At 36.4% G+C, this 12,597-nt stretch overlaps 1 protein-coding gene across 1 annotated transcript in view; it reads right to left on the minus strand.

Annotated features, from left to right (window-relative positions):
- The window catches only part of LOC132559507 (cytoplasmic phosphatidylinositol transfer protein 1-like), a 38,084-nt gene that overhangs the window by 14,894 nt on the left and 10,593 nt on the right, over positions 1-12,597 (minus strand). Inside the window, exons 3-4 of the mRNA XM_060224134.1 lie at positions 9,170-9,258; positions 2,379-2,386 (exon numbers count right to left, since the gene is read on the minus strand). Coding sequence (XP_060080117.1) covers positions 2,379-2,386; positions 9,170-9,258 — 97 coding nt within the window. The remainder of the gene's footprint in view (positions 1-2,378; positions 2,387-9,169; positions 9,259-12,597) is intronic.

The following is a 12,597-nucleotide window of genomic DNA, read 5'->3' on the forward strand; positions in this document are numbered from 1 at the left end:
TAAAATCTCCCATAATTAAAAATTGGGAATATTCCTTTGTTAAGTTTGACATAGTGTTTAAGAATTTATGCAATTCAGTATTATCTTTAGGACACTTCTTCTTGTACTCATGTTCATCACAATATCTGTTAGAGTACTATAGCAGTTTGTAAAAAATATCAAATATTATGAAACATCATAGCTATTTGACATTTGACTCATTTGTATTGACTTTGACCTTAAGGACACTTGAGACTGATGAATAGTAATTTTTCCTATTTAGAAGACATGGTCCTTCCAACCATTACAACGATCTGACCTTTTAATCTGACTACCTTTAGGCTACAGGCCTGTTACTGATTATATAGTCATGATAAACAGAAGTCTGTTCAATTATCTAGGATCAGTTATATATAGAACATTTGGTCTGAACAAGCCTTACAATGCATTTGACTCTTTGCACTGAACTGAACTGTGGGGTTCAGGGTTTGGTGTTAGACTGGTAGTGACAAATTTTCCTGTTCAGAAAATTAATGTTTGTAAAGTTTCATAGGAAATGGCTGGCCCATTAGCACTTATGACCCAAATAGTAAGTTAACACACCAATACATACAAGATTAGAAGGAAACTAGATGGATATGCCACATAATGAACCAAGTGGCTGCTAAGTACTACCTTACATTAGTCAGGTAAAATTAGGATTACTGGGCAGAGGAAAGAGTAATCAGTTTGTACTGTAAATCATACAGTCATCTCATGGCCCCTTACCAATACTGTACCATCTCATGGCTAGTGACCAGCACTGTAAGGCATTCAACCAACTCATGGTCAGTGATAAGGACTGTAAGCCATTCAACCTTCTCATGGCTAGTGACCAGTACTGTATGGTATTCAACCTTCTCATGGTCAGTGACCAGGTCTGTAAGACATTTAACCTTCTCATGGCTAGTGACCAGGACTGTAAGACATTCATCATTCTCATGGCTAGTGACCTGGACTATAAGACAGTCAACTTTTTCATGGCCAGTGACCAGCACTGTAAGACATTCAACCATCTCATGGTCAGTGATTAAGACTGTAAGACAGTCAACCTTCTCATGGCTAGTGACCAGGTCTGTAAGACATTCATCCTTCTCATGGCCAGTGACCAGGACTGTAAGACATTCAACCTTCTCATGGTCAGTGATTAAGACTGTAAGACAGTCAACCTTCTCATGGCTAGTGACCAGGTCTGTAAGACATTCAACCTTCTCATGGTCAGTGACCAGGACTGTAAGACATTCAACCTTCTCATGGTCAGTGATTAAGACTGTAAGACAGTCAACCTTCTCATGGCTAGTGACCAGGTCTGTAAGACAGTCAACCTTCTCATGGTTCAGTGACCAGGACTGTAAGACATTCAACCTTCTCATGGTCAGTGATCAGGTCTGTAAGGCATTCAACCTTCTCATGGCTAGTGATTAGGACTGTAAGACATTCAACCTTCTCATGGCTAGTGACCAGGACTGTAAGGTTTTCAACCATCTCATGGTCAGTGACCAGGACTGTAAGACATTCAACCTTCTCATGGTCAGTGACCAGGTCTGTAAGGCATTCAACCTTCTCATGGCTAGTGATTAGGACTGTAAGACATTCAACCTTCTCATGGCTAGTGAGCAGGACTGTAAGGTTTTCAACCATCTCATGGTCAGTGACAAGTTCTTAATATCTCTGCCTGATACTTCTTATGCAGATTCATTTGCTTCAAACATTTCAACTGTTCCCGCAAAAGTGACTGTAAGGACATGCATAAGTGTTTAAGAGCTAATGGCTATAACTGGAGGACAAGCATGCTTGACAGCCAGCAACTGAAACTGTGTGTAAGTATGAAGGTGTGACATGGAGGGACTATAACTGTAAGGATATGCATGAGTGACAGACAGTGACTATAACTTTAAGGATATGCATGAGTGACAGCCAGCAACTGAAACTGTGTGTAAGTATGAAGGTGTGACATGGAGGGACTATAACTGTAAAGATATGCAGGAGTGACAGACAGTGACTATAACTGTAGGGATATGCATGAGTGACAGACAGTGACTATAACTGTAAGGATATGCATGAGTGACAGCCAGTGACTATAACTTTAAGGATATGCATGAGTGACAGACAGTGACTATAACTGTAAGGATATGCATGAGTGACAGCCAGTGACTATAACCATGACATGCATGAGTGACTGCCAGTGACTATACCTATGACATGCATGAGTGACAGCCACTGGCCATAACTATAAGAACATGCATGTGAAACAGTCAGTGACTACCACTGTGAGGTAATGCATGTGTGACCTCCAGTAAGTGACTGGTGACAAGTGCAACAAAGGTAATAACATATAAATAGAACAAATCCATACTCACAGTGTATTCTGGTGGTCAGGTAGTTCATCACAACATGAAAAATAAAATAACGTAAGTTAATAAGTTGATTGTTTTACAATTGTTTGAGCAGGCTTTACAAGACAAGCTAAAGCTGCATATAACCATAAATATTATATGTTTGCCCATAAATGCTGTAAGGACCTCAAATATTTTATCTCAAAAATATGTCGTTTATAATTAAACTCTCTAAACAAAAGAACAGTTTGGTGCCATTACCAATGTCATATAATGTTTTGGGCTTTAAAACAAGGATAGTACAGCATCATATAATTAAATTGCATGTGTAGTAAAATAGTAAGTTAACTCAAGGCCATAACCTAAAGTAATGTTACAATAGAGGATTTAGCTTTGTAAGTCAAATTTTTATACAGAGACTCAATAACAATCATACTGTTCACAGCAGTGAGACAAGAATTAAGAATAATTGAGTTGTTTTCTACTTAATTAAGATTTTAAGCCATGATGGTTTTATACAATGTAACAATAATGAATTGTACAAATTTGGAAAAAAGATTTTTATCTGCAACGTGACTACTGAGTAATGACATCAAACTATTCATCCTGAACCGTGAGTACACCAGCCTGTTGATGGGACATCGGTGTATATACAAATCGTTTTATACCTAAATTCTAACAGTCTTTTATAAAGTCAGTCAAATTAGTACTGAAATAAGATCGTATAAAACCCGATGACCCATCAGGAGCTGACTGGAACTTTTCCATAATACATTATTCATTGATCCCCTACTATCCTGAATGCTGCTACAGAGTTTTGACATTTTTATACGTACTTTATACACCATCTATCTATAACCATGATAGATCCCTCAAGACTTATTCATTGAAGTCAACAATGTAATATGTTATGAAGCCTAGGTAATTCTTTAGCCATGTATCACCAACAAATTCCATTTTTCCTTTTAACAATTTTACATGGTATTTGAAGGAAAGTCAGTTCTATTAGGTTGCAGGCAGACAATTTAGGCTTACATACCATAGGATCTTCAAACCCCTTCCATGAAATTTACTAAAGGATCCCTCAACTACTTCCATGAAATTTACTAAAGGATCCCCCTATGCCTTTCATGAAATTTACCAAAGTATTTTGAGCTCTTTCTGTGAAATCTATCAACTGATCCTCCAACCCTGTCCATAAAATTAAAAAAAAAAAAGGATTTCCTAACCTCTAATGCAAAACTTACTAAAGGATCTCCCAACCCCTTCTACAACTTACCAAAGCATTTCTCTTCAGTGGAATTTACGTAAAGATTCCCCAACCCCTTCCATGAAATTTACCACAGGATCCCCCAAACCCCTTCCATGAAATTTACCACAGTATCCCCAACCCTTTCCATGAAATTTACCACAGGATCCCCAAACCCCTTCCATGAAATTTACCAAAATACCCCCAACCCCTTCCATGAAATTTACCACAGGATCCCCCAACCCCTTCCATGAAATTTACCACAGGATCCCCCAACCCCTTCCATGAAAGTTACCCAACCCCTTCCATGAAATTTACCACAGGATCCCCAAACCCCTTCCATGAAATTTACCACAGGATCCCCCAACCCCTTCCATGAAATTTACCACAGGGAAATTTACCACAGGATCCCCCAATCCATGAAATTTACCACAGGATCCCCCAAACCCCTTCCATGAAATTTACCACAGGATCCCCAAACCCCTTCCATGAAATTTACCACAGGATCCCCCAACCCCTTCCATGAAATTTACCACAGGATCCCCCAACCCCTTCCATGAAATTTACCACAGGATCCCCCAACCCCTTCCATGAAATTTACCTAGGATCCCCCAACCCCTTCCATGAAATTTACCTAGGATCCCCCAACCCCTTCCATGAAATTTACCACAGGATCCCTCAAACCCCTTCCATGAAATTTACCAAAATATCCCCCAACTCCTTCCATGAAATTTACCACAGGATCCCCCAACCCCTTCCATGAAATTTACCACAGGATCCCCCAAACCCCTTCCATGAAATTTACCACAGGATCCCCAAACCCCTTCCATGAAATTTACCACAGGATCCCCCAACCCCTTCCATGAAATTTACCACAGGATCCCCCAAACCCCTTCCATGAAATTTACCAAAGGATCCCCCAACCCCTTCCATGAAAGTTACCACAGGATCCCCCTACCCCTTCCATGAAATTTACCTAGGATCCCCCAACCCCTTCCATGAAATTTACCTAGGATCCCCCTACCCCTTCCATGAAATTTACCTAGGATCCCCCAACCCCTTCCATGAAATTTACCTAGGATCCCCCAACCCCTTCCATGAAATTTACCACAGGATCCCTCAAACCCCTTCCATGAAATTTACCACAGGATCCCCCAACCCCTTCCATGAAATTTACCACAGGATCCCCAAACCCCTTCCATGAAATTTACCAAAATATCCCCCAACCCCTTCCATGAAATTTACCACAGGATCCCCCAACCCCTTCCATGAAATTTACCTAGGATCCCCCAACCCCTTCCATGAAATTTACCTAGGATCCCCAAACCCCTTCCATGAAATTTACCTAGGATCCCCCAACCCCTTCCATTAAATTTACCTAGGATCCCCCAACCCCTTCCATGAAATTTACCTAGGATCCCCCAACCCCTTCCATGAGATTAAGGAATTATCCAATGAATCTTGCATGAAATTTACCATGGGATCTCCTAACCCCTTCCATAAAATTTACCATGGGATCTCCTAACCCCTTCCATAAAATTTACCATGGGATTTACCCCTTCCCATGGGATCTCCTAACCCCTTCCATAAAATTTACCATGGGATCTCCTAACCCCTTCCATAAAATTTACCATGGATCTCCTAACCCCTTCCATAAAATTTACCATGGGATCTCCTAACCCCTTCCATAAAATTTACCATGGGATTTCCTAACCCCTTCCATAAAATTTACCAAGGGATCCACCAAACCCTTCCGCAAAATTAACCACTGAAAAAATTAACTCTTTTTATCACAGAAAAATATATTTGTAAGATTGAAAATCTTTACTCCAAATGAAAAAGGAAACCCACAGCCAGCATTTTGGAGTACAAGGTTTAGAGTGGTAGAAAGTTCTTGTAAATTTTGTATTGGTGAAAAGCAATAGTTGCTTTGACATGTGCTCAGTGGTATTACAGAAACCACAGCTAAGTCTTTTAATATAAAGTTACTTTTGAAAAAACATTTTCTTATGTTAAATAAATATTATATGAATATAAATAATTCATATCCAAAATAACATACTAGATATTTGTGATAGTTTTCAAACATGAAAATCAAAATTAAGGACAAAATATTTGAGTTTGTCTAGCTAAATTTAAGGTGTAATATTCAATTTTCTCATTTTCACTTTCACTTTAAGTTATTTATTTACTTATTTATTTGTTTTCCTTAATTTGACTTTTAACCAATATCAATTGTTGACCTGTAACTGATCTTTTAAAGGAAAAATATCTCATGATAATACATAACTCAAGGTCATAGAATTGATTCATAATACATGTAATATAGTGTTCTGTCAAAATTTCTGACTAAGAATCTCTCATTTCTACCTAATTATGAGTTTCTAGTTTGACCTTTGACCTAACACTTGTAGTGGGTTGTATAATTATTCTGAATGAGTTCTTGGTTCACAAGAAATAAATGGAAATTTATTTCAGAAATCAAAGAACACTTTTGGTCATGTGACCCTTCCTGATTACATAAATGACTAAATGAAAGTTGAAAGATTGGGAGCCCTAGCTACTAAATACCTTAAAATCAGACCATGTCTATATCAATTGGAGCAGAATAAATGGCAGGTGTGCAGTAACCCCTAGGGAGGATCATGAAATGGAGTTTGATGAATATAAAGTTTTGTAACAGAAGTTGCAGAAAAATTAAGTCTGAACAAGAACTCTTGATTAGAAAGACTGACCACTGGCCATAAGGCACCCAGGAGGCACAACTCAACCCCACCAGTAGTATCGATGAACCATCTTGAAGTATGTTTTCCTGAGAAGCATGAACTGTTACTAAAGGCTAAAAAATTCTGTTCCTATTGAGAGAATCCAGATATTATTGTCCACATTTCAGACATATTTCTTCACAAAAAAGATGTAGCTTTTAACTAGGATAATTGCTTCCATACTTTTGTGAGTTATATTTGTGTGATGGTTTAAGAGGGTTTGTAGTGTTTAAATTAATATTCTAAGTGCATTCCAAACACACTGGAAGTATGATACAAGTGGTTTTCTTCCTTCATCATCCAAGCTAAGTACAACACATGCTTTTTCTGAAGGAAAATCTTCATTTTTGCTTGGATCCAGAATACATGGTTGTGTTTAAAATAGCCCTGATATAGCTTTCTCAAGGAACCTTAATCCTAAAGAAACAGACACATTAGTGATATAGCTTTCTCAAGGAACCTTAATCCTAAAGAAACAGACACATTAGTGATATAGCTTTCTCAAGGAACCTTAATCCTAAAGAAACAGACACATTAGTGATATAGCTTTCTCAAGGAACCTTAATCCTAAAGAAACAGACACATTAGTGATATAGCTTTCTCAAGGAACCTTAATCCTAAAGAAACAGACACATTAGTGATATAGCTTTCTCAAGGAACCTTAATCCTAAAGAAACAGACACATTAGTGATATAGCTTTCTCAAGGAACCTTAATCCTAAAGAAACAGACACATTAGTGATATAGCTTTCTCAAGGAACCTTAATCCTAAAGAAACAGACACATTAGTGATATAGCTTTCTCAAGGAACCTTAATCCTAAAGAAACAGACACATTAGTGATATAGCTTTCTCAAGGAACCTTAATCCTAAAGAAACAGACACATTAGCAGCAAATAAAAATAATAAGCCTCAAACTTGCCAGTTTTAAATGAAATAGAAACTTACAGAAAGAAAATTGATTACAAACAGAATATATTTGACATATCTGACACAGACATTTTGGAACAAATCTTATTCAATCTTATGACTCTATCTACCTGTTGGTCTAAGAGTCAAGATAACTTTTCCCTATACAGTGAAACCTCGCTATTAAGACCACTTTGGGGACTGGACAAAAGTGGTCTTAATAGCGAGGTGGTCTTAATAGTGAGGTGGATCAGATTGACCACAAAGAACCGTAACTCTGTTTAAAATAAAGAGTATATATATCATTAAGTAATGTACATGTATATTATTCAACAACAATAACTAATAATAATAAACTAAAATGTTGAATTTAATGAAATGCATGCAAAGAAGACAAAATTGCTGAATTGACAGAAGAATAATTATGTATATATTCCTTAGTTTATATATCATAATATACATATATATTTACTATTGTAAACATTGAATAAAAGGAAACAAACAATCCATTTTAAGTTCAATTGGAATTTAACGTTAATTTTGCAACTATTTCACATAAATTTACGAACACATTTACTCAGTATTTGTAACAACTTTAATGAAGTCACTATAAAGTCTTTCAACGCTTCATTTTTCGTAAAAAAATTGGAACACATACACGTTTTTTTATTGTTCAAACGATATCGAGAGTGTAACATTGCTACAAAAACAGTTAAAAACCCTCGACAATGTGTGCGCGTGCAAGCCAAGGAATATCGGCCGAAACGACTACATAATTCACTTTTGGGTATGCAGGGCTTCTAAGGTGTTCATATACCTACCGATCTATCAATATATAATTGACAAACAACAGATCGCTATTAAAACGTGTCTAGCACGCGGTTTCGGACGGGTAGGCCAAGTTAATCCGATAATGATGTTTACTTCGTTTAACGCAACCTGGTGACAGGGTCGGTAATCCGTGATGAAAACAATGGTCCTGAACGACACACATGTTCACGGTTCACTGTTCTACATAATTAAGTGATATAAGGCCATAGGTTGACAGGCAAATATTTGTTTACTTTACCATGAAAAGACATTAAAATAATATGTGTTTACAAAAAGATGAAAAATCCAGAAAAAAAACTTTCTGCATCAGGTAATTTCAGACCAAGCTAGCCAACTTGTGGTTCACAAATACTAACTGAACACTTTCCAGTATGTAATTTTACCATGATATCCTGCTTAAAATGTTTTGAAAGATTGTTCATTTTTTTCTGGATTTCATTTGTCATTCCATCAACAGCCGTGTCATTTTGAGGATGGGTTTCCTTGTAGTAGCTGATGGCTTCCTCACTGGACAACACATGGAGAGCCATCACAAGTCATCATGAGCCACCAACAGCAATTGTTTTATCAAAGGACACAACTATAGCACAGACCAGTCTGTTTCTCATTTTCCATCAGAATAAAAAACTGTCAGTCTTATGAGTCATCGAACCATGCCCCTCAGACCTTTACCTGAGATTAAATCAGCCAACACTCTTCTAACCAGCTAGATATTATTGTCTCTTTTTCCAAGTTAAACAAAAATATTCGCCCTGTCAACCTCACAGGCAGTCTGAAGGCAGGTAAACAACACAGTGAATTACAGTTTGGTACCTGTAATAAACATATTTTTGGAATTTTTAAGCGTTTGAGCTACATGACCACAAATCATCATGCTGATATAGGCTGGATATCAGCCTGAGAGTCATATAATGATTTCTAAATATTGCAGTCAGCCAGTCACATTAAAATGTCCCATGTGATGTAACATTTTCTCATGGAATATCAGAAAACAGTGGATTCTAGTATAACAACATGGCATTTTATGTAATAATGTCCTTTAAAACCTATATATATAGCTTACCTGTTATTGTGTAGGGATAATAGTTCCACGCCTTCTCTGTTATATAGAAAATCCGTGGGATTAGAGATCGGATCCAAACTGGTAGCCGACTGCAAAAATTAAACACAAATTCCATGATAATATACTGTTATTTTATTCCTTAACAAATTTTCAATTAAGGTACTGAAATGAATATTATAACTGGAAATTGTTACTAAACAATTTGGCAGCCTTTCCACAGTTAAGACTGATTTGGTATTTCAACAAAGCCTATTTTCAACCTCAAGTTCTTTTTTCCATTTATGGAGAAAAGGATAATAGCAGTAAGATTTGTTTATTGTTCATACACTTTTGGACTTTGAATGTTTTCTTATTGTAATTAATCAAAGCAATTCATCACAGTGAGCTAATGACTCAAATATCATCACCCTATGAATCTTGATCATTGTTAAGTAACCATTCAAAGATTATAACACACTTAAACCATGTGACCATGGGCCAAGGTCATCTAATTTACGAAAAAGTTTCTAGACCTTGTAGAACTTGAGAAGAAGTTGGCCAAAATCTGATACCAAAATCAGCATTTTTCATATTTGATCCTAATCAGAAACCAGGAGCTGAATTTTCAAACAAGGTTTTATTAATATATTCAATAGCAAGTGATCACAGTGTGCTACTGACAAAATTTGTTTTGGGTGTTTGAAATGTTGTTGGATTACAGATGGAGATTTTTGACAGTATAGTCTTCTCATGTACATTTAGTAATGCTTTTGGAATAGAGAATTAACTTGAAAGTAGCAAACATCAATCTGCAAACCTTATGGTCAGGAAGGGTAATAAAGTACCATATTTATCCTAAGATAAAACAAGGTGTCAAGTTATAAAGTCAGGTTTAAAGTATGGAGATGGGGTTATCCTGATCATAGGACAACAACAAAGCATTTATGTGCATCATTACCTTTGATCGTAATCTGCAATTGAGTACCAGGAAGGCTAATGTAATGGACTTAAAACAAATCAAAGACTTCCTTCAGGATAAATATAGTAGGCAAACTGGCTTATTGCCAAGCAAGGGCTTATATTGATATAAATACAGTACGCTTTCTGGCTTATAACCTCCAAGGACTGACTTACAGTCAAGCAAAGGCTTATTTCAGGATAAATATGGTATACAAACTGGCTGAGAGCTAACCAAGGGCATATTTCTGGATAAATGTAGTAGACTAACTGGCTTATAGCCAAGAAAAGGCTTATTTCAGGATAAATATGGTATACAAACTGGCTGATAGCTAACCAAGGGCATATTTCAGGATAATTATAGTAGACTAACTGGCTATAGTCAAGCAAGAGTTTATTTCAGAACAAATATGGTAGGCTAAGTGACTTAGAACCAACGAAAGACTTATTTCAGAATAAATACAGTTATCAACCAACATGTGATCATATCATTTCTTATCTTTACAAGAGTATTGAAAACACAGGAGAGTTCCAAGATCATGATGTGATTTATGTTAACATTCATAGCACTGACATATATGAAAGACAATCCTTGCTGTTCAGAACAAATATCAAACTGAACAGATGGTTTACCATTAGTGTGTGTCTGACATTTAAACCTTGGAGTATGGACATATTTGTTTACAATCAAATATGCAGTCATTACACACAGTTGTTCAACAAAACATTCATAAAAAATACTTAGAAGAACAAGTACCATGGAAATTTGACAATTTTCAAACTCACAGACAGTCTCATGATCATCTATTTATAAAGCTTAATAACAAGAAAAAGATTGTAGGCAAAAACATAATCAAAAAGACTAGATCAAATAAATGTTTACATCAATTTTATATAAAAGTTACTACAAATCTTATTATATGTGTGTTGCTTATAAGAAAAAGAAAAAAAAGGTCTTTGTCTACTTAGGACCCTTGGGACAAAGTTCAAATGAGGAGTGATACACTCACTCTCCATTAATAAAAATACAGTCTATATAATAGTAACAAAATAGTCTATTGTTCTGATTTTTTTTTGGTCAGAATATATGAGTCGACATTACGACCATTGACTTTGCTGTTACAACTGAGGAAGTTGATACAGAAAGTATAGACTCAGATGTAGCGTTTCCTGTTAATATCCTGTCCACAAAGTATCTCCGTGTATCTTAATCATTCTCCCAGCTGTTTGTGGTGTGTTATTGTATAAATAACATATATTGTATTTAATTTGAAACATTTCTGAAATTTTTGAAGATATTGCAGGATATACATGTTATACAATATTGTGACATGATAAATAAATGATGGCAGTAAAAAACAACTGCCAAAGTCTAAATCTCTCTGCCTGATAGAGAAATTAATGAGACAGATTTTGCTTATCCTCTACAGAATCTGTGTCATATTATTGAATCTTACACAGATGTCCACAGACCCTACCACAAAATAGGAATGTTTAATCTTTCTAATGAGTGCCTGAATGGAGAAAGTGGCAAAGTATTCAGTAAAGTTATGTAAACATCTCCTTCCTGGTAATTCATTAACAAAGTTAGTCCTGTACAGCAAAACTATCATTAATGATAGCTAATTAACAAAGTCAGTCCTGTACAGCCACACTATCATTAATGATAGCTAATTAACAAAGTTAGTCCTGTACAGCAACACTATCATTAATGATAGCTAATTAACAAAGTCAGTCCTGTACAGCCACACTATCATTAATGGTATCTCAACAACACAATCACACCTGAACACTCGCCCTATCATTAATGGTATCTCAATAACACAGTCACACCTGTACACTCGCCCTATCATTAATGGTATCTCAACAACACAATCACACCTGAACACTCGCCCTATCATTAATGGTATCTCAATAACACAGTCACACCTGTACACTCGCCATATCATTAATGGTATCTCAACAACACAATCACACCTGAACACTCGCCCTATCATTAATGGTATCTCAATAACACAGTCACACCTGTACAGTCACCCTATCATTAATGGTATCTCAATAACACAGTCATACCTGTATAGTCACCCTATCATTAATGGTATCTCAATAACACAGTCACACCTGTACAGTCACCCTATCATTAATGGTATCTCAATAACACAGTCACACCTGTACACTCGCCATATCATTAATGGTATCTCAATAACACAGTCACACCTGTACAGTCACCCTATCATTAATGGTATCTCAATAACATAGTCATACCTGTACAGTCACCCTATCATTAATGGTATCTCAATAACACAATCACACCTGAACACTCGCCCTATCATTAATGGTATCTCAATAACACAGTCACACCTGTACAGTACGTCCTATCATTAATGGTATCTCAATAACACAGTCACACCTGTACAGTCACCCTATCATTAATGGTATCTCAATAACACAGTCACACCTGTACAGTCACCCTATCATTAATGGTATCTCAA

Source organism: Ylistrum balloti, unplaced genomic scaffold, assembly GCF_031769215.1.
Source record: "Ylistrum balloti isolate Yb309-2 unplaced genomic scaffold, AGI_CSIRO_Ybal_v1 Utg370928, whole genome shotgun sequence".
Lineage (NCBI taxonomy): Eukaryota > Metazoa > Mollusca > Bivalvia > Pectinida > Pectinidae > Ylistrum > Ylistrum balloti.